The following is a 21,905-nucleotide window of genomic DNA, read 5'->3' on the forward strand; positions in this document are numbered from 1 at the left end:
CACGCATATCTTACTTCATGAACCAGGGAATTTGGAAAAAGAAGCCAGTCATAGCTCACGGTGAAAAAGAATGCGACAATGACTATATGTGTATTCATGTATAACTGAAAAATTGTCCGTTACACTAGGAACTGACCCAACATTGTAAACTCACTATAACTCAACAACAACAACGAAAAAGAAGCCGCTCATACACGGACAAACACGGATTCCTCTCAAACGCGGTCCATACGGTACCAGGTTCCTGAGGCCAGGGAGGGCAGTGGTGCTTCCCAGGGATGGAGGGCAGAGGGATGTGGAGTTAGTGTTTCATGAGGATTGAGTTTCAGGTTTGGGAGATGTAAACATTCTGTGACTGCATGGTGCTGCTGGGCTCCCAAGAATGTGAACGCCCTTAATGTCACTGAACTGGACACTTAAAAAAGGTGAAATGTGAAATTTTGTTTGGTATATTTTACCACAACTACATTTGTAAAACAAAAATCCTTAACCCAGCCTTTGGGGAAAACCACAACAGCACCTGAACCCTTTACCATCTGAAAGCATCTTCACACCCAGGACCGCATTTGCTGCAGCGGCCCTGAGATGGGAACAGTTACTGTCCTCTGCTTCACGAGGGGAGACTCAGACTCAGACCTGCCCCAACCCTGGGAAGCTGGGCTGGGCTCTGATTCTTGTTCTGCTCTGTTGTGTGGACTTTGCCATTTCTCCAGAGGGAGAGAAATCCTGAAACCCTAGAGTATTCCCTAAATCCTCTCTGAAACCTAGTTATTAAAGAAAAGGGCGCACTGAGCAGAAGCATGAATGTCCATGTTAAAGATTAAACGCCCCCCGCCCTGGGACGCCCGTGCTGGTCCTCCCTGGGTGATGGGCCGCCCTTCCCAGGTGCCAAGGCCACACTGACTCGCTGTGGACGGGCTGCTCTGATGTGTTCTGTGAAACCTTGAAGGAACGCTTCCCTGAGTTGGTTGATATTCTTTGTTCGGACAAGACATAAAACTGTACTGAAAACCATGCTTCTCCAGAGCGCTTGCTCAGAGCTCCCTGAGAGGCTGCCTTCTGTGGTGTAGTTCTCAGTTTGGCTTAAAGAAAATTCTTTTGTGTTCCTATTTTATGTCACTTAATGACTATTTTCATTGACACAAGTCTACAGATGGGAATTCTGTCCTAATACTGCAAAACAGGAATCATGCTGTGGGAATGTGCAGGGGGCCCGGCTCTTTTCCTCCTCCGGGCCTCCTTCCTCACAGCCCACCTCCCACAGCTCCCACCTCACACAGTCCTGAGGGAGTGCCCGGGGCACCTGGGAATGAAACTCCCTGCCGACTGACCGCTTGGTCCCCTGTCCTCCCACCTCAGGCGTCAGTTTCCCTCTAGGGCACTGAGCAGGCACTCAGAGACAGGATGAGTGGAAAGACCTTGATTCCTTGTATCTCAGAAATAATCCTTGGCCCCCTGAGCCTCAGCGCAGAACCATGCGGGTGGCCTCGCTGTGGCCTGGCCACAAAGACAAGGGACTCTGACTCCCTCTCCTCCACATTCTCTGCTTCCTCCAAATTTCTCAAAGTACTGAGTCCCCAACATCCACCTTCCTTCTGTTGTCACCACTCACGTCTCAGCCACCTGAGCCGTTGTCGCCCTCCCTCTGCTCTGTTTGGGGCCAAGGGGGCAGGAGGAAGAGGTCAGACCCACCTGCCTCCACATCCAGGCTCTGCCCTGCTTGCCCTGTGGTCCCGGGCCCCTCACCTCATCTCCCTGAGCTTCACATTCCCTTCTTCTCCAAAACAGTCACAATTAAGTTGTGACCTGCACCCTCTTCTCAGAGAGACATGGTGAGGATGGGGAGATGGTCTGCTTACCCAGGAGTCTCCCTCTGGCTGAGTGCGACCCAGACCCAGATGTTGTCAGCTGCGTGGATCCAGTCACCAGCTGTGCGTCTGAGGAATAACCAGCCTCCTCTGGGCCCAGACGTACCCCAGAATCAAAAGGGAAAGTGAAAGCGCTGGATCCTGATTTGCTTACCGGACAGACTCGGCAGACCAGGCCCCACCCTCCGCTACTCCCTCCCTCCCTGCTGACTTCTTAGAAAAACCACACCAGACCTGACATTCCACATCCTTCTAGCTTCAGTCCATCCTGCCTCAGTCTCTGTAAAGGACCACCTGCCACCAACAGACAGGGAAGCCCAGGGCAAATCACTCCTTGACCCCACGGGCTTCCTCCCAGGCCCCTGTGCCCTCTCTACCCACCACACTCCCCAGCCCACCTGCTTTATGCACCTTCGTGCCACGAGGACTCGGCACAGTCCCCAAACATACCAGAAGCTCCCTGTGTACCTGTCATAATTCTGCTGCTGATTACCACTCTCATGCGGGTTCTAAGCGTTTGCTCACTCAGGTTTTTCTGCCAGAACACCTGCTCCTACGCCTGGAAAAATCAGGCTCCTGCTCCAAAGCCCAAATCTGGCATCACTTCCTCTGAGAAGTCCTCCAGGACCTTCCCCTGCAGAGTCCCCAGCTCTGCTCCCATGGTACCTGGGAGCAGGGCCTAACCCTAACCCTCAGCTAGTGTGTCCATGCCCCCCACTTCTTGATCAGGTCCCTCTAGACCTGGCCCTGCTGGCAGGGACAGCACCGGTGCCTTGGGTCCCACTGACCCAGCCGAGGCGCCCATCCTTGAGGGTCACCGCCATTTCGATGGCTGCAGAGGGTTGGGGGAAGGGCTGAGGGCACAGTGGTTTTTTTTCCCCAGCTCATTTCCACTGGGCAACAAACCTTTTTCTCTGCAAATGGAGGATGCTTACAAGAGGCCAGTGTCCTGGCAACTCAGAAAAGTCTAAAACAGAAATAAAGCCGTTTCCTGTTTGGTTCCCAGCAAAAAGCCACTGGGGATGGAGGGCTGACGGTGAGCCGGGTGCTGTCCTCACACGTACGTCTAGATTCCTATGTAACTGTAAGGACATTCAGCCCCTCCTCCCTGATAACCAAAGTGCGAAGTAAAGGCCCCGCAGCTTGTAAGTTGTACAGCTGGGCTGTGGTCTCACTTTTCTGCTCTGGTGCCCAGAGCAGGGCCTGAGGGAGCCTGGAGCCCACAGAGAGCCTGACCTTCCCTCAGGGCCGCTTCATCCCAGGAAATGTCTCTGGGGCCCCGTGGCCACCCGCCCCAGCACCTGAGGGAGGGACAGAAGAGTGATGGGTATGAGTCCACGAGGACCACACACTACAGTTTGTTCTTAAATAAGCCCAGATCCCAGGCCAGGAATCTGATCAGATTTTCCACATAAGGAAGCTGGTGGCTGGGGAGGGGAGAGTCAGGGGCTGTCTACCAGCTACTCAGGGGCTTCTGTTTGGCGGGAGAATGGTAGTAGCTGATGTCTGGCAAGGGTCCATTTGTACAAACTCCACAGACTCACACTCCATCCCTGGGTGCTCAGAGCCCAGGCTGGAATGGGCGTCCCTGAGCACAGACACAGAGGGGCACAGGGGACACATGTGCCAGGACCTGGCCCGCCGTCCTGCAGCAGAGGGGCGCCTGACTCCCACGGGAGCTGCTTGAGGCTCGAGGACGGCCTCCTCCCCCAGAGCAGAGGGCACTAGAGACCCCACCCAAGGACGGCCCTTCCCAGGCTGGTGGCCTTGGCCATTTTCCTGGCCCTAGGGCTGCCTCCTCGTGTTCTCATGGGGTGACAGCACTCAAGTCGCAGAGGTGCTTTGAGGACCGACTGTGGGAACCCAGGTGACAGTGCCTAACATGGTGAGGGCCCAGCCCAGCCCCATAGGACTGAATGCTCCCATCGCTCAGAGGAACACTGAGTGGAATCAGCAGGGAAAGGCTAGTATCCATGGAAGCCATGGTGAGTGGTGGTCGTGGTCCCACCTGTACCTCAGAGGTTCCTAGATACATGTGCAGATAGAGACATAGGGCTGTCAAGACTGAGAAAGCAGCCCAGTGGAGCAGGAAGAGTTCAGGCACCGCGCTGAGGCCCTCCGCTCCAGCACAGAGCTTCAGGATGCAGTGGGTGGAGATTATCTGTATTTTCTTTCCAATGTGGAATTGCCTCTTGGACTCACCGTTGCATAAGCGATGGTTGGAACCAGGACCAGTAAGGAGAGTCTTCTTGTGTGTCTACTCAGCGCACGTGTGTACACAGGCAGCCCCAAATCTGGTGCCTCTTCAACTGAAACTTTCCCCCAACGTTTGCGTCCCTATTACTCATTTTTTCCCTCACTGCTTTGCCTGAAAAATTGGTCCAAGAATACAGTCACCCGACCAGGCCATTCTGCCTCCTGGGAATTGCCGAGGATGGACCTAAGCCCAGTGCTGGCAGGGCCTCAGGGAGCCGAACAGAAACTCCTGGCGACAGATCTGCCTGCGTCCTGTGCTCCCAGAACAGGTAAGGTCTCCTGCTTCCTCCCGGTCTCTGACCTCCCCAGGCCCCTTCCAATGGACCCTCTTCTGCGCTTCCTTTGCCAGACTCCGTTTCTGTTTTTTTGTAACCCGAGGACTTTCAGCTGACACAGCTGTGACCCGGAAACTGCATCAGATGCACAGGGAGTGCAGTGGGACTGAGCTGTCAGCGTTCAGGGGGAAAGGGATGGATCCTGAATGACGCAAAGCCCCAGTGCCTGAAACACGACCCTAGTGATGTCTGGGAGAGACTGTGAATTCTCCAAGGGCTGGAGAAGAATTGATGAATCAATGAAACTCATGATTCCAGTGGTCAGGGAAGCAGGTGTCCATGACTGCTGACCTTTTCAGGAAGGAATAGAAGGTTTGATGGAGGCCCCAGGGGAACACTGGCTGATGGGGGGGGGGGCAAATGGACCTAGATAAGTTCTCTGTGAGGTGGTTTTTACAAAAGGACACGGAAGGGAGTGGAACATGTGGTGGGTGACTGAGGAGATGTCCCGGATCTTTCTTATATGTCTCTGGCTCCCTGCCCTGGGCTCCAGGTGTGGGAGCCATTGTGGCTCCCACATGCTCCACCCTTGGAAACACAGAGTGTCTGTGCCCAGTAGAGCAGGCCTGGGGGCTGGGGGAGAGCAGCATTCAGTTGCTTATTTCTTTCCTCCCTGGACAGGGTGGATCTGAGGCCACTCCACGCAGGCTCCTCAGAAGGTCCTGGCAGACTCCATCCCCAACATGAGTGACGAAATCAAGAAGTCAGCCTTGTGTTGAATTTCTGTCCTTCCGTGTTTCACTTTCCCAGCCCCTGCACGTCCTGCTCCCAGGTATCCTTGAGCCTGGCCTCCAGCTCTGCCCTCATGTGACCCCAGGCTACAGCATGTGACTCTGGGCTGCACACAGGCTTTGGGCTTCTGTGCTGAGAGTAAAGGAACTAAGATGTGGAAGAAGCTGCTTGCTAAGATCTATCTTTAGAAGGTCATTCAAGCCCAGTGTGGGCAATAAACCGGGTTAAGGCCAAGTCCACCTGGGTCAACACAGCTAGACTATTTCTGGAAGCTCCTGCAATGTTGCAGCAAAGTGTGTTACAGCTCAGTATTACAGCTCAGTTGTGACAGCAACCTGGATCCAAGCGAGAGTCAAGCAGCACTCAGAGGGTTGGAGAACTCAGGTTTATTATGCCAGTGGGCCCAGAGGAGTTCACACTCCTTGCTCTGGACCCCATCTGTAAGTTTACACAGGCTTTTATAGGCTGCCAGTCAACACTTTGCAACATCATATGCAAATAAGGTGTAGCAAAAGTTGACTAATTTGGACCGAGCTTTGTAGAAATGGACCAGTCAGGAGTGACAGAAATGGACCAATCAGGAGTGAGCGTCATACAAATGAAGCACTACAAATGGACCGATCAGGAGTTAGCTCAGGGAACCAATACAATACTAGGGGTAAGTTCTACTTTCCTAGATGTAAGCCGTTTCAGAAGCAAAAAGCGAGATAATGCTACTGGGCCAGGGAAATGGATGATGCTGGTATGAGAGTAGCAGTCCTGCCCAGGGGCCCTGCCAGTCTTTTTCATGGGGCTTCCCACCTCATACCCCCGTTCTGATGCTCTTTTTAACATCTGTAGTGAGCATCAACCTTTAGAGTGCTGCCCCTTACTCACCATGGTGCTCTTCCTGGTCCAGGGGCCTGTACTGAATAGCCAGTAGCTGTAGCCTTGGTGACTCTGATAAAATGGATAATGAGGTTAAGGATGCAGGGGCCAAATAGTAGTGCTTAGAAGGATCATAAGGAGGAGGCCTGCTAGGGGGAGGAGCCAGGAGGCCCAACTCCAGAGGTTATTTCATTGTGTTCAGGAATTTGCTAATTCCTGATTCCTGCATTCAGCTCAGTTTCATAGTTGTTGGACCATATTTCTGATAATTCCTGATTGATTTACATAAAAATAGCATCCCTCATTTAGGAAGAGATGAAGTCCCCCCTTTTCAGCAGTAAGCAAGTCTAAACTCCTCCTGTTCTTTGGGACTGTTGCCGATAGGGAGTCTAACTGGTTTCGTAGCGTCATTAAGGATACAGCTACTTTTTTAAGTTTTCAGGGACCTCAGCAGATAACTGCTGGTAATAGCAGGATGATGAGGCTCTTTCTCATATACCTGTGCTACTCCAGTTGCTACCCCCAGCCCAATGAGTAGTGATATGAGTCGGATGGCCCGTTTTGAACAAGTATGGGCCGTCCGGTGTATAGGAAGGCTCTGGTTATTAGGTATTATGTCCATCTGAGGGGTAAGGAAGGCTAAAGTGAAATTATGTGTCCAATTGGCTGGTAGGCACCTGTAGGCGTGTGTCCCGCATATTAAAAAGGTTCCTGGATTCGCTGTGCACCAGGCTTTGGCAGGCATACAACTATAAATAGTTGTGCAGTTATGGGTTTGGGCACACTGGGCAGTGGCTAGATTTCTTATAGAATGTCTTGTCCCCAGGTTCTAGATGCAGTGGAGCTCTCTGGGCCAATTATACATTAACTGACTTGGGGCTTATATCTGCGGAGTCTGGGGACCACCCAGGGCAGCCATGAAACTTGGTTAGATCTAAGAGACCTATTGGTATGGCTACATGCTGGAGGGGGCTGGGACATGGGCGGAGCCAGCAATCACTTGCTAGTTGTGGGTTAGTAGCATTAAGAAAGTGATGGAACGTGCTTAATAAGGGACTTCACTGGGGGTCCCGGTTATAAGGCATGGACTTAGATTCACTTTATTTTATTTTTTCCCAATCCTACTTAGTCTATAGAAGGGCCCTGGGCATGTGGGCTGGGGGTGGGGGTGGGGTTCCTGGGGAGAAGGTCCCTGTCAGATGCAAATCGGTGAATGTGTCCCGTTGGAACCCCCATCATTGAAAGAGAGAAGTCAGCAGTTACTTTTACAAGCAGCAGAAGGTTTGGGGGTTTCATGTTTTCTTTTCCCTAGCAGGGAGGTATGGTTAGTAGACTGACCATTAGGCTTCCCACTGTAGACAGACAGAGTACAGCTTGTATTAGTTTCTGGCCTATGTTCCAAACCTGGGGTGCAGTGGCCTTCAGTCCTACAGCTAGCAGTACAGCAACAGTACTGATTAATAAAATAAAGTAGGGGTGGCAGGAAGAGTTTCTTTTATGTTCTGATCGGTAGCTCCTCAGGCTTCCACCGTGCATTGACTAGCCAGCTTCCAGGTGTGGCTAGAGCAAGGCTCTCTGGCGGGTGAGGTGGGCATCTCGGGTCCCGATGTCAAGTGTCTCCTCAAGGTCCTGGTCGATTCTCCAGACGTCCTGATCTCACGGTGGCACTTATCTCTTTACTCAGGTGTGATGAATTCACGGGGTGATATCTGCAACTTTAAGAGCTGTTGGGGTGGATAATATAACTGAGTAGTGACCCCTCCAAGTGGGTTCAAGGAGCTCCTTTTTCCAATCTTTTACCCAGACTTGATCTCCAGGCTCATATGAGTGTAATGTTGTTGCCAGTGAGACTGGGATCCTGTCACTTACCCACCTACGGACTTTCTGCATAGTCTTTTTGAGGCCCTGCATTTTCATATGAAGTTCTAAGCTTTCCACCTCTTTAATGTGTTTTCTTAGTATACTCCGGGGAGGGGATTTCCCATATAGGATTTCAAAAGTGGAGAATCCCATCTTGGACCAAGGGGCATGGAGTACCCACTGGAGAGCCACGGGCAGAGTGTCAGTCCAAGGTAATTGAGTTTCTTGACCAAGCTTTATCAAATCCTGCTTTAGGGTCTGGCCCATGCACTCTATCCCTCCTGAACTCTGGGGCCTGTTGGTCGCGTGTAGATTCCAGCAGATGTTTAATGTTTTTGCAACTTGTTAACTATTTCCGCCACGAATGCAGGTCCATTGTCTGACCCTATGCTTAATGGCATCCCGAATCTGGGAATCATTTCTCTGAGTAAGGCCTTTGGTACTTCTCGTTTCCTCAGTCCGTGTTGGGTGTGCTTCTACCCATCTTGAAAAGGTGCAGATAAAAACCAGCAAATAGTTGTATCCTCTGCTGGGCCCCATTTCTGTGAAACCCATTTCCATATCTTCAAAAGGAGCCTGGCCATAGCACTGGATTCCTCTTGGTCCAGTTGACCCCTGTTGTGCATTGTTCTGGGCACATATGAGGCAGCGCTGTGAGACTGAGCTACAGAGGGATGGAAGTCAAAGGATCAGACAATACTGTTCCAGCACAGCCTCTAACGCAGTCTTTCCCAGGTGGGTGAGCTCATGTTGCTGAGGGAAGACCTGGTGGGCTAATCGTTCAGGTACATATACCCATTTGTCAGGCATCAACCACCATCCTTCCTTTCTGCTGCTTCCTCCTTTAGTTTTGGCCCATGAATTTTCCACTTGGCTGTAAGCTGGAGATGTTGGCAGCAGTTTGGGTGCTAGTCAAACCTTTGAGATGGCCCCAAGATCTCTGTCATGGCCCGATTGACTTGCCGCTTTTTGTGTAGCCTGATCTGCTAGTTGGTCTCTTCTGTTTATGGGGTCATTTCCTTTTTTGTTGTCCTTTACAGTGAATGGTTGACATCTCTCTGGGCTCCCAAATTGTCTCTCATAGAAGTCCATGGGGGACTCATCTGGCTTTCTGATCATGGTGGCCTTAGACACGTTGGCTGGTTTCTTTGCCCCGGCTCGCAACCCACGTAAGAGGGCTCTCCGATATGCCCGCAGAGCCTCCCATTCAGCATGGAAGTTAGATTTCCATTCTGGTCTTGCATCTGGGGCTGCATTCCAGGCCCATTCCTCTGCATCCATGGTTCCCTCTGGGGCCTGCTCTTGTAGCCATTTTCTAGTTTCTGTTATGATCCGCTTTCTTTCTTCAGTATTGAAGAGTGTCAGGAACAGCTGTTGAATGTCATCCCAAGTCGGCCGGTGGGTCTGGAAGATGGACTCCAGGAGGTATTTCATGGCCTGGGGATTTTCTGATTATAGTTCAGGAGCTCCGTTGTACTGAAAGGCTAGTACTACAGGATGGAGCAACTAGGTTGTACGGAGCCATCATGGTTAACTTGCTGGGGCCCTTGGGTCTCCTGGAGAGGCATCCAGAGGGTGGCCGCTGGCTGGGCAGCCTGTAGGGCCAGATGGAGTTTCCTCCCCTTGGGCTCCCGGCACAGAGCCCGGGGCCGCCGTGGCGGTACAGGTGGCGGTGGACCATCCAGTAGAGGCAGCTGTGGCGGAACCGCAGAAGCAGGAGGAACACACGGCAGGGGTAGCATTGGCAGTTCTTCCAGGTTCCCCTGAAGGACTGGCCTCATTGCATCTTTCTTTTTTACCTTTAATGTCAGGACCACGAAGATCTTATATTGTCCCTGACTATTTGTGTAGACCCGGACCCGTGGAGGCAAGGTTTGGTGATCGTTGGCCAAGAGTCAATATATAGGAATTGGTTGGGGTGCTCTGGGGGACATGGTGATTATCCGGTATTTGGCCCCAACAGCTGACAGGTCTAGCATGCATCCGGGGGCCACCCCACTCCAAAGGTGGGCCACTCTAACTCGCACAACGTTTGCAATTTTCCTGGTGACAATTTAATCCCATAGTTTTCTGAGAAACCATTTCTAAAATTTTTAATTTTTACCCAGAACTGGGGGCTTTGATTCTGAGGCTCCCATTATTATTTGTTGACAGATTTTATGACCTATAGGTGTGGGTCTGCTCCTGGCACTGGGGACTGTGACCCCAGTATCTCTGTTTTTTTCCAGTCCTCATAACAGTGCAGTTCTCAAAATCCCCACTGCCTCACGGGGCCTAATATCTATCTGCTTGGCTGCAAGTGCTGCCAGTGAGTTAGGGTTTCATGGTAGGAGGCGTCCCTGAGACTCCCCCAGGCCTGAATAAGCCCTTGGGGTCCCTGCAGAAAGTCTCTTCTATAGCCTAAATTGACAAAATATGAGGCCAGGATGGCCGGCCGGTGTCAGAATAAATGGGCCAAAGAGGGGGGCCTCAGTAGAGGATTCCAGCCAGTCCTGGGTTAGCGCCCTCTGGCTCAGGTCTTGTGGTCTTAATTTGAGACAGAGGGGTAGTATTGAGGCTGGTTTATTACTCACGACAGGAAATTCTGGGGAACTGGTGACAAGGTCGCATTTGAAACCTTTTAATGTAGTCTCATCGTAGTCCCCAAGGGCATAGGGGTGGTTTACTCACAGGCTGTTCTATGTCCCTTTCCCTCCCTGTGTAGCCACCCTGTGCCAGTGTCGCAAACGAGACAAAGGGAGGGTTTTCACTGCGTCAGCCTGGCCGCTCCCCTCGTGGAGGTGAAGGTGCCTCTTAGCTTTGGCGGGTCAGTATAAATCACTAAATCCGATCAGTACCCCGAGCGGCTGATACCGCCCTGAGCCGTATGAGGTCACCACGGAACTGCAGGTTGGGACTCACCCAAACTCCAGAGCAGAATGCCCTGGAGCTACAAACGCGAGCCTGATCACATGCTTTTCAGACGACACACACACACACACACACACACAGATTACTTGCATATTTCCCTCCCAATCGTTGGGGTATCCGTATCCTAATCGGACCTGATCTCCCCATCCGGAATACCGTCAGACGGGGAGCATAACCTGGCCTCCCCGTCTGGAATACCATTAGACAAGGAGCCTGAAAGAAGTGATCAGTCTCCTCTTCTGCCCACTTGGACACAACCTGAACGCCCTAACCTATATATGGACAATTCCCAGGGCTCCTACCTTGTCCGGCCGTGTTGCTTCATGAGTTGGTCTGTCCCTCCACTGAGTCTGGTTAGGGCACAGCCACCCAGAGGACTGAATCACCTCCGTGAAGGGGGACCCAGAATATTGGCGGGTGGCGCACCTCCTCGTTGGCTTTCAGAGTTCCCAACCTCCAGGGGGTTGCTCGACTGCCCCAGCGGCTCAAGGGGCCAGCATGGTCGGAATCTCACTGGGGCCTCCAGAAACGCTGCAGCAAAGTGTGTTGCAGCTCAATTGTGACAGCAACCTGGATCCAGGTGAGAGACCAAGCAGCACTCAGAGTGCCAGAGAACTCAGGTTTTTTATGCCAGTGGGCCCAGAGCAGTTAACACTCCAAGCTCTGGACCCCGTCTGTAGATTTACAGAGGATTTAATAGGATGCCAGTCTACACGTTGCAAGATCATATGCAAATAAGGTGTAACAAAGTTGACTAATTAGGAACGAGCTTTGTAGAAATGGACCAATCTGGAGTGATAGAAATGGACCAATCAGGAGTGGTAGTAATGGACCAATCAGGAGTGGTAGAAGTGGACAAATCAGATGTGAACTCCGTGCAAATGAAGCATTACAAATGAACCAACCAGGAGTTAGCTAAGGGAATCAATAGTATCTTAGCAGTAAGTTCCACTTTCCTAGAAGTAAACCGTTTCAGAGGCAAAAGGTGAGATAATGCTGCCGGGCCAGGGAAACAGATCATGCTGGCACAAGACTAATGGCCCTGCCTGGGGGTCCTGCAGGTCTTTTTCATGCGGCTTCCCACCTCAGCAAGTGTCTGGGTGAGATGTGAAGGTACCTTGAGGGAGGCTGTGTGCTCTCTGGCTGTCTCTCTCTGCCCCTCTGTTCAGGGCTACCTGCAAAGAAGCCCTTCTGATCCAAATCAGCCTGAGTGCCAAATGTCAGACATGGGCCCCAGGCACTGGACAGGGAACATATCTGAGCTCAGCCCAAGCCAGACTTGCATGGGCTTCCCCCAGGGGTGCCCATGTGGCCTGTGGGAACCAGGGTCTGAGGGAAATGACTGGATGGGAGGGTGGGAGCCCAGCAGGCAAGCAGGAGGAGTGATGGACAACGTTTTCCCTTAGATCCTGGGAAAGAAGTTCCTGGGGAAGGGCAGTCAGGCAACCGGAGCCCAGGTGAGCCCAGCAGTCAACAAACAATGGCACAGTGAATCAGTACATATTTATTGAACCCAACACTATGGACCAGAAGGTGGGGAAAGCCAGAGGGGTCTGAAATATCTTGTCCCGCACCACCCCCAGCTGATGAAGAAACTGAAACTCAGAGAGGCTGCATCTCTTGGCCCCATGCTTGTTGAAATCCTTCACACACCACAAAGTACCACGTCCTGCTGATGGCATCTGGTTTCCTTCCTTCCTTCCTTCCTTCCTTCCTTCCTTCCTTCCTTCCTTCCTTCCTTCCTTCCTTCCTTCCTTTTCTTTCTTCCTTCCTTCCTTTCTTCCTTTCTTTCCTTGCATGTCATTAGTTTATTATAAAGGAGATGTGGAAATTATTTCCACGATAAAAATGTGTCAGCACTTCAGAAACAGGCAGCTTCGTGTGATGCCATTTCCATAGTGACATTTCAGTCCACATATTTTCCAAGAATGTCACCATCTCAAAATAAGGAATCATCCTTGTCATCTGTAACTACATTGCTGCCTCCATACTCTGGGAGAAGAACTTTATCTCCAACTTCCAGGCTAACTGCTTGTATCTCTCCACCCTTCCTTTAGAGCCCGATCCAGCAACTATTTTGGTTGCCTGTAACACGTTTCCATGAGATTTTTCTGGAAGCCTAATGCCTCCTCTGCTTACAGTTTTGGCTGCAGTCCTTTCAACTAATACATGATCAAAGAGGGGAAGAAACTTTCTAAATGCCTGTCCTGTCATGACTCCAGCTGCCGCAGTTCAGACTCTGCTCTCCAGCTGCTGCTGCAAGGAGAAACCCTCAATTCCTTTCTGCCTTCCTTCCTTTCTTTCTTTTTTTCCCAAATCAACCTCTATTCCAACAGAGCATTTGAGGTTTCACAGGAACTGCCTTGGTCTCTCAGTGCACCGTGGTCCCAAAGGGCCCCAGGCAACTTGACAAATACTCCATCCATTAGATGGATGTCATCACAACCATTACCACCACCACCACCACCACCACCACCATCACCATAATCAAGACGTCACTGCCTAATTCAGATAAAAGTGCTGGGAGGAAAAGGCGTCTTGACAGTGGAAAATAGGGCTGGAGACCCCACCTGGGAAGATTCTCTTCTGGCAGGGACATCACACCCAGGGGAGGGGCGACAGAGGAGCCACTGCCGCCTCTCCCACAATCCAACAGTCCCAACTCTTTGACTTTCTCCCATTTGCAACTCTTTTGCATTTGCAGTCTTCTCATTGCTTGTTCCTCCAGCCTCTCTCTTTCTTCAGGCCCCCAGTGTCTTTTTTAGTTCATGATACATGGTTTTCCCCCTTTTCCCATCACTCTCTCGTCCCCCCTCCACCATTATTCCAGACTCCAAGCTCCCGTGTCTTTCACCATCTGCCACCTGTTTGAATCCCTACCCGGCTGCGCTCAGACCTAGAAATGCCAAATTCCTCCACACCCAAGTCCATACGTTTTATTTGGCTCTTTTTCCCTCTCTAAAGCTAACTCTGCTTCTTGGCCCCACCTGGACCCCTGCTCCCTGGTCTGCTGTGTGGGGCAGGGGTGGGACACTGGCCCTGCTGCAGACTCTCATAGCTCCGGGTGAGCTCCTCCAACCTCTTCTCCAGCTCCCGGGCCCGCTGCCTTAGCTGTTCAGATAACTCTGCCCTTGCCCCATCACGCAGGTGCATTGCCTCTTTCACCAGGTAGCCCAGATCCATCACAAGGAGGGAGCCTGCGGAGGCCACAGCCAGGACCTGGGCTCCTTTGGCCATTGCCAGACCTGTGCCTTTAAGAACTTCCCTCAACTGCTTGCCACTTTGGTATGAGATCTGTCCTGTGGTCAGGAAACGTAGCAGATCTTCACGGAAACCAGGGTTGGCACTGACCAGCTTGATGGCAAGGATATTCATTTCAATGCGTTGCACGGCTTCTGTGAGTTTCTCTTCTGTGGAAACAATTCGGGGCGTGCTCTGCTGTAGAACCTCCTTGACCACTTTCCATTTCTCGATGGCAGGTGACATCAAACGATGGGCCACGATTTCTGCTGATGACATGCTCTTGTGTTCCTTCACACTGGTACCCACACTGGTCGCAGCAGCTGTGGCCCCCAGCCCTAACGCAGCAGCCGAGAGTGCCAGACTGACCCCCGCTGTCGCGGGGGCCAGAGTCAGGCCGGCAATGGTCAGGAGGCCAGACACCGCACCAGCAGAGGTGGCCGCCACCTTATAGATGGTATAGTCCCTGTGATCCTTGTCCACCTTGTCTGCAAGATCATGCAGCTTTCTTATGCTTTCCTCAAGCTTCCGTTTCACCCGAGGAAACCTTTTCAAAAACCTCTTTTTACTCAGCTGCTCCCTTAGCAGCATGTCTCGGTCGCTCAGGGCCAAGTCTGCATTCAGCTCGTTCAGGTATTCACGCAGTGCATCTGCCTCTTCCCTGTAACAGAGAAGGTCAAGGGGTTAAGAAGGCAGTTTCGGGTTCCCTGTAAAATAGGCTCAACAAGATTTAACCTGGATACATCACAGAGATTTTACTATAAACCAAAGAGATTTTCTATCGACATTATGCACATATCTTGTACATTGGAGAGGCTCTCTATACTTGTTCAAACTCGGAATAAATAAGCAAAAGTCATCTTAGGATACTTTTACATGGTAGGTGTTTGGTAAGACACCTTCTGACTCAGAGGCGGGTCAACACCATCACCTCCAAGGTGCTTGTAGAGCGGGAGCTCCGCAGGTAAACACAGAGAAGTGGGACTGGAGCAGAGAAGCCCTCATTCAGAGAAGCTTAGGGTGCAGTGAGGAATCAACCAGCTGCTGCCCTTGGCTTAGGAACGTGATTCCTAACCCCCTAGAATGTTCCGGTTGATGAGCGTGCCCTGGTTTCCCTGCACTTCTGACCACAGGGCCGTCTGCCAGGGTGATGGGTGATCGGCCTCTGGATCATGTTGTGTCAGTCCTGACCTCTGGGGGAACTGGACATGACGGCACTGGTCTGACCTCTGGGAGGGGCTGGAGACTCAGGTCAGCCGGGCGGGCAGCCTGTGATTGAGCCCCAGGAGGACCCTGTGCCCTGAGGCTCAGGGTGCCTCAGACTCTCTCCTTGACCCAAATTTGGTCAGGCCCTTCTGAGTCCTCTTCTCAACCAGGCCTCCACCTTCCCCTTGCCTGTCCTGTCCCCGATGGCCCCCATCACCCAGTCTCAGCAAGAACCCTGCTAAATCCACATAGTGAGTCTCCCTGACTCTGAGGTCTGATCGCCTTCGATATCTGATCCAATTCCTCATCTCCCACCTTTGATGCATGCGCCCTTGGCCTGCCTTTAGCGAGAATCCTGTTAGGAAAGATAAACAGGTATCCCCTCCCCTTGGTGTCTCCTCTCAGTAATTTTCCCTCCACCACCCCTCACTCTACTCCTTGGCTGTAAACCGCCAGTGTCTGTGCTGTGTTCGGGCTTGAGCCCAGTGTGTCTGCTCCACAGCAATGGGCTTCACACCTGCCACCACAGTCCTGCGTGTACCCTGCTTTATCACGTTAAGGACTGTCAGGAGCATTTTGTTAAACACACTGGGCACCCTGGTTGGCACTGACCCGTGTGCCCTGAACACAGGACAGTAATGCGTCCTGAGGACAAGAGAAGCTTCATGTTTGAAACCCTCCCAGACTCTGCCCTGTGGCTGCTGGGAACCCGCATCCTTCCCTGTAGTGAACTGGACCTGGGAGTGTGCCAGCTGTCAGGGAGTTCTGTGCATCCTTCTCGGGAATTCTCCAACCGGAGGGTGGTTTGGGGCATCCTCCAAATTTGTCATCACTGTCAGGTGTAAGGACAATCTGGGGACTGTGCATTGAGACTTTGTAGTTTTGCTGACTCTGAGTACTTAGAATTTGTTTAAGAAACACTAAACTCACAGCTACAAGGGATGTTAATGATCACTGTCCCTGACCTATGCTCTCTTCCAAGCCTTATGCCCTTGACCTTCCCAGTTGAAGGTCGCTGGGTCCATTCACTTCCCCAACTGACTGGGAAGCAGGGGAGAGGCTATTAACTCTGGCTCCTCTTGGACTTTCCAGCTGACCTCACTGACCCCCAGCCCATCACCCAGCACCTCAGACCTCTCAGGTTTCACCAGCCTAACTCACACCTTAGCTGTGACAGCTTCACATACCTGCACACCAAGGCCATGTGCAACTCGATGGTCGATGGACCCTCCAAAAGATTCAAGGGATCTTAGGAAACAACTGTATGAATTGCTAAGCCTGAAAAGTTCTGTATGCATTTGGATGAGCTGATGGAGGAAATACATTCCTGTTTGGTGAGGACTTGACAGACTCCTCAGAAATCTGCAAACTACACAAAATTGGCAGCCACTCATTGTGGCAGTAGAGTCATCACTAAGCCACACTGCATTCAGACAGGTCACGCTACTCTATATAGGACAGAGGAGGGTCCCACATGGCAGTCAAGAACTCCCAGCTCTCAGGCAGCGTATGGAGGACAGAGTCACCCTGGGTCCTCTAAGCCCAGCACCAGGGGATCAAGTCAGGGAGGGAAGAAATGTCCCGTCTCCCACTCACGGCACCTCTGCCAGCGTCACAGCCCCTTCAGCTCTGTGTCCCTCCCCTCACTCTCGTCCTGACCCACTTTCAGCACCTTCCAACTAGTCCCTCAGCCTGGACCCCTCTGCTCCATCCTCCGCACTCAGTTAGACCCTGGTCCAGGCCTCCCTGGACCTTTGCACGACATGCCTGCACTTGGTTCCCCACCTGTGACCCCGCTCTAAGGCCATCACCACAGTCTGTCAGATTGAACTGCTTCTCCCTTTGTACCGATGACAAATCTGAGATCCAGGACATAAGCCCAGAGCCCCAGTGCTGGGCCAGGATAGAGCCAGGACCCAACCCAGCTCCGTCCAATTCCACCCTGGCCTCTCCACCCTAGGGGCCCCGGGTCCTGCAGTGTCTGCACAATTCCTAAGATGGGGATACCAGGTCTCCAGTCAGAAAGAACCCCCAGGACACAAGCTGACTCGTCCCAAAGGAAGTCCTGCTCGGTTCTCATCTCCAGGAACAAGACCCTTGGAATTGGTCTCTTACCAACAAGCTTTTTCAAAGTTAACACGAACTGAGCACCTACTACATGTCAGCCATTATGCTAAGCACTTGGCGTGTATTATCTCAGTTTCCTCACAATAAAGTTGAACATGAAGAAACCAAGGCAGAGATTAGTTAAGTAACTTGTCCGAGGTAATAACCTGCCCCTTCCTTGCAGTTTCATCTCTTCTCAACCTGAGGCCATTCACCACCAGCAAATGACATGGAGGAAAAATTCCTCATGCATTCTTGAGAAGGAACATCTTTGACCCCTACCATCGGATACTGCCTGGAGGAGGTGTGCCTGCCAGGAGGAAACCAGGCAAGGGAGGGGGGTTTGGGTGACATCCCTGGGGCACCCATGCACATCACCTGGACAAGTTGCCCTCAGCCACAAATCTATTTAGGACTTCAGTCAGCAGCTGTGACAGTTCCTCTCTGCTCAGTATGTCCTGCAGAGATTTGACAACAGCCTCAAAGAAGCTCTCGGGATCTAGATGGGAAGAGAGGAGAAAAAGATGAGAAGAAATTCTGGTGAAACTTAAATGGTGTTGAATATAAAGTGGTTACAGTTCATCTTCCTGAGCAGCGCTCCCCTGGGGAGCTGTTGGTGTAATCACCCAGCGCTATGGGCAGAAGTGGGCCCCCCCAAATTCATATGTTCAAACCCTGACCCCCTAAGTGATTGTATTTAAAGATAGGACCTTTAAGGAGGGAATTATGGCTACATGAGATCGTAAGTGTGGGGCCCCAATCCAATAAGGTGGTGTCCTTATTAGAAGAGGAAGGGAAGCCAGTCTGTCTGTCTCTCTGCACACTGAGAAAAGCCTGTGTGAGAACAGGACCAGCCGGCCGCAGGCACTGACACCCAGGAGTGAGGTCTCACCAGAAACCGACCCGCCACTTCCTCAGCCTTGCACTGTCAGGCTCCAGAACCATTTAAGGAATTCCTGGCATTTAGATGTGTTTCAGAAATGAAAAAATTTAATCCTTTAGACACAAATAAATACAGGGCGCATAGCATATGTTAGTCATCATTTACAGCAGAGTCTGGGCAGCAGCCTGTAAAGAAATGCATTTATGTTTTCACAGTGAAACAAGTGAATATTCACATTAAGGGACACAGAACGTAATGACTGTAAACTGCCTCAGGTCAGCACAGGGCAAGATTACTGCCCACGTGAGTTACCAAAATCATGTGTGGTTTTCTGCAACCTGGTGGCTATGAAATTGCTGATAAGAGGCTGGGGACTTGTACGTGTTTAACTGTGGCATTGGACAGGATGGAAACTGCGCTTCGTGTTACGTTCCCACAAAGAGGAATTATTCCTACTTCATAGAAGAAGAAAGTGAGACTAGACCGGGTAGTGACCGCCCAAGGCCAGCACGCAGAAAGCTCACAGGCTGAAACTCTCCGGTATTCTGATGACATTAGTTTCAAGACTCTACGTTTTAAACACCCCTGTGATGTGTGCATTCTCCCCTACAGCGTATCTGTGGGGAGTCTGCAACTCGTTTTTGGCGGTGAGCACACTGCAGTGGCTACAGGAATAGAAATGTTGTGCACATGAAACTTATGTGATCTTATAAAGCGATGTGACTTCAATGTAAAAAAAGTCTCAGAATCCAGAGCATTGAGCCAAAGTACCAGGTGAGAGACTCCTCCCGCGAGTCACAGACGCCAGGCCGGGCGGGGAGGGGCTTCCTCAGGGGCGTGAGGGGCGGGACCTCAGCTCTGAGCCTGTGATCCTTCCCTGTCACCTCTCTCTCCCCCAGGCTGCTCCCAGGGGCACAGCTCCCACTGGCTCCACTGAGCCCAGCTGGCCCGTTTATACACAGGAGACCGTCTTGTTTCTGAGGAGAGCTGATCCTCAGGGCTCCCGCAGCCCGGCCTCCCTCACGGGCCCCAGGGCCGGCTGGGGGGCCCCTGGCTTCTACTCTGCGCCCCCTCCCTTATATTTCCTCTTGGTTATTTTACTCCCCTGGGAAGCCCTGGGCAAGGTGTGAATCAGCTGCTTAGTGATGGGGGAAATGTAGTTCTTAGAAAACAGAAGTCAAGGAAACGCAGTGATGATTTTGGTGCATGGAGGGTTGCTCAGTTCTTTCTCTTTCCTGCGTCACTAAGGGTGAAAGGAAACCAGGGCTTCCGTGGGGGGAGCTCCCAGCACTGAATCTGTGTGTTGATTGATTGGGGTGAGGCGGGTGGGGAAATGCCTGAGCGCCTGGGTGTCTGCAGGGGGATCTGAGGGCAAAGGAATCACTACCTGCCTGAGGCAGTCCCGCCTGGTTAACAGGTGCCCTGAGGGAACCTTCGGGGTGGGAGGTGAGAATTCTGGGGTGCAGGTAGGTTCCACCCACGACAAACAGGGACAGCAACAATACTCAGGAGGACCTGCTCCGGGGCAGGCACTGGCCCAGCCACAGACCTATGTTATATTTGATCCTCAGAACAACATGTGGGAATATCATTCCCATTTTACGTGGGAGGTCAGGGACGGCGCTCCAGGTCACACAGGTGGCAGGTGGCAAAGGCCAGACTGTGGTTTTGTTCAGGGGTCCGCTGACCCTGGCAGAGTGGTGGGGCTGGCAGCAGGGCGACAGTGGAGAAAAGAGGTTAAACTGGTAACAGTCCAGCATCTGGGAGCAAGAGGAGCCTGGACAAAGGGAGAGGGCAGAGAAGCCTCCAGGTTTGCTGGTCAACCTCCTCTCTGCACCCAGCCTGCATTGGGACGCCCCTCACTACTGTCACCCCTTTCCCAGGACTTCCGCTGCCCAACTCCTGAGCATCTGCTGTGCAGTGGGAGGGAAGGAGTGAGCACCTTGGCCGTGGCCCCTTGAGGAGAGGGCATTGAAGGAGCCTGTGGGCACAAATCCCGTAGTAGGGGGCCTCCCCTCAGCCCGTCATGGGGGCTCGGGGATGTTTGTCAACCCCTTCTTGGGTTTTAATACCTCTAGGTTAACTCAGCCTGGAGACACTGCCCTCATTCTAGGGCACAAGTAGGAAGCAGTCAGAGAAGGGGCGACTACCTGGGCAGTCCCCGCTGGTTACTGAAGCCATGCTGCCAGCAGAGGGATGTCAGCGTCCTACTTCAGCTCACCAGTCTGCGTCAGGCTGGAAGCAAGTGTGGCTTCACCCTTGGGGAAGAGAAAACAGATGGTAGACTGGAACATGAGTGAGCTCCGGCACCAGGGAGCAGCAAGGGGACCGGTCTCTGGCCATTTCCCCTGGGATGGCCACCAGCGCCACGGTGGACTCAAAACAATGACTTTCTCTGTCTACAGGGCTCTGCTGGTGGCTATTCAGAGAAAGCCCTTCCCATCACTGCAGCTCCCTCGCAACAAAGTCAGAGTCTTGTTGTCCTGTTTGGGCACAAGGAGAAGCTATTCAGACAACACATGGCCACCTGGAAAGTTCTAGAAGCAATAAAACCAAACACAGAAGAAAAGAATGGAAGGGAATACTCTTCAAATCACGTGAGGGTGGGGGCAGCTGTGTTCACTAGTTGAAGGCCGCTCGCATTGCTGCCGGGTGTGTGGGCTGCAGGGCTGCAAAAACTCCCGTGCACTTAGCTTAGCCCAGGTTCTCACCCTGGTGCTGCAGCCTGGACTTGAACCCAAGTCTTTCAGATCCAGATGCCACATTTGTGATGACTGTGCTCTGTTGCCTTTTTTATACAGAAATATTTAATCATGGATATATGTTTATTGGTGAATGCCTCAAGTCTGATCTTAAAAAAGAAGCATCTTACCACTGTGGCAAACAGAACGACAGTGCCTCAAAGAACTCAATATGCAATTACCATGTGATCTAGCAATTCCACAGCTGGGTTTAGACCGAATGAAGCAAAAGCAGAGACTCAGAGATATTTGAACAGCTGTGTTCATCATATCATTATTCACAACAGCCGAAAAGGAGAAGCAACCCAAGCTTCCATCAGTGGATGAATGGATAAGAACAATGTGGTCTTCACATATTTACCTTTAAAAATAAGGCAATTCTGACATGTGCTGCACTAACGATGGGACTAGAGGACATTATACTCAGTGAAATAAGCCCGTCACAGAAAGATGAATCCATAGGATACTGCTTATATGAGGTACGTAGAGCAGTCAGATTTTAGAGACAGAAAGTAGAATGGTGGGTGCCAGGGCTGTGAGTAGGGGAGTGCGGAGTTAGTGCTTATAGGGCAAAGTTTCAGTTTCACAAACTGAAAGAGCTATGGAGATGGGCAGTGTGATGGTTGCACAATATTCTGAAGGTATTTAACACCACTCAATGCTACACTTTAAAATGGCTAAGCTGGTAAAGTTTATGTTATGTATATATTTCAACAATGAAAGAATTTTTTTTTTAAAAAAGCCAGTCACAAAAGGAAAACTACTGTCAGATTCCACTCATATGAAGTGCTTAGGGCAGTCAGATTCATGAAGGCAGGGAGGACAGTGGTGCTTCCAGGAGTGGAGGGGAGGGAAGGGACAATGGGGACTTAGTGGTTCATGGGGACAGAGTTTCAGTTTT

General features: G+C 51.6%; 1 protein-coding gene and 1 pseudogene across 1 annotated transcript; both read right to left on the reverse strand.

The window, feature by feature from the left end:
• Positions 1 to 12,391: 12,391 nt before the first annotated feature.
• LOC107033797 (10 kDa heat shock protein, mitochondrial pseudogene) lies at positions 12,392 to 13,183 on the reverse strand (annotated as a pseudogene).
• Positions 13,184 to 13,792: 609 nt separating this feature from the next.
• On the reverse strand, positions 13,793 to 20,444 carry LOC102525789 (apolipoprotein L2-like). The gene is made up of 3 exons (XM_031671671.2): positions 20,414 to 20,444; positions 17,759 to 17,879; positions 13,793 to 14,729 (listed from the first exon to the last, which is right to left on the reverse strand). Exons 1-3 carry the CDS (start codon positions 20,442 to 20,444, stop codon positions 13,793 to 13,795), a joined length of 1,089 nt encoding a protein of 362 aa, XP_031527531.1.
• Positions 20,445 to 21,905: the final 1,461 nt, after the last annotated feature.

This window comes from Vicugna pacos, chromosome 12 (genome assembly GCF_048564905.1).
Source record: "Vicugna pacos chromosome 12, VicPac4, whole genome shotgun sequence".
NCBI lineage: Eukaryota > Metazoa > Chordata > Mammalia > Artiodactyla > Camelidae > Vicugna > Vicugna pacos.

Bases quoted from the DNA above. Each gene is read 5' to 3' on its own strand.
- LOC102525789 (XM_031671671.2), bottom strand. From the start codon at position 20,444: ATGGCTTCAGTAACCAGCGGGGACTGCCCAG. The intron at 17,880-20,413 runs GTAGTCGCCCCT...CTTCCCATCTAG, and splicing joins AACCAGCGGGGACTGCCCAG to ATCCCGAGAGCTTCTTTGAG. The intron at 14,730-17,758 runs GTGATGTGCATG...TCTCTGTTACAG, and splicing joins GCTGAGGGCAACTTGTCCAG to GGAAGAGGCAGATGCACTGC.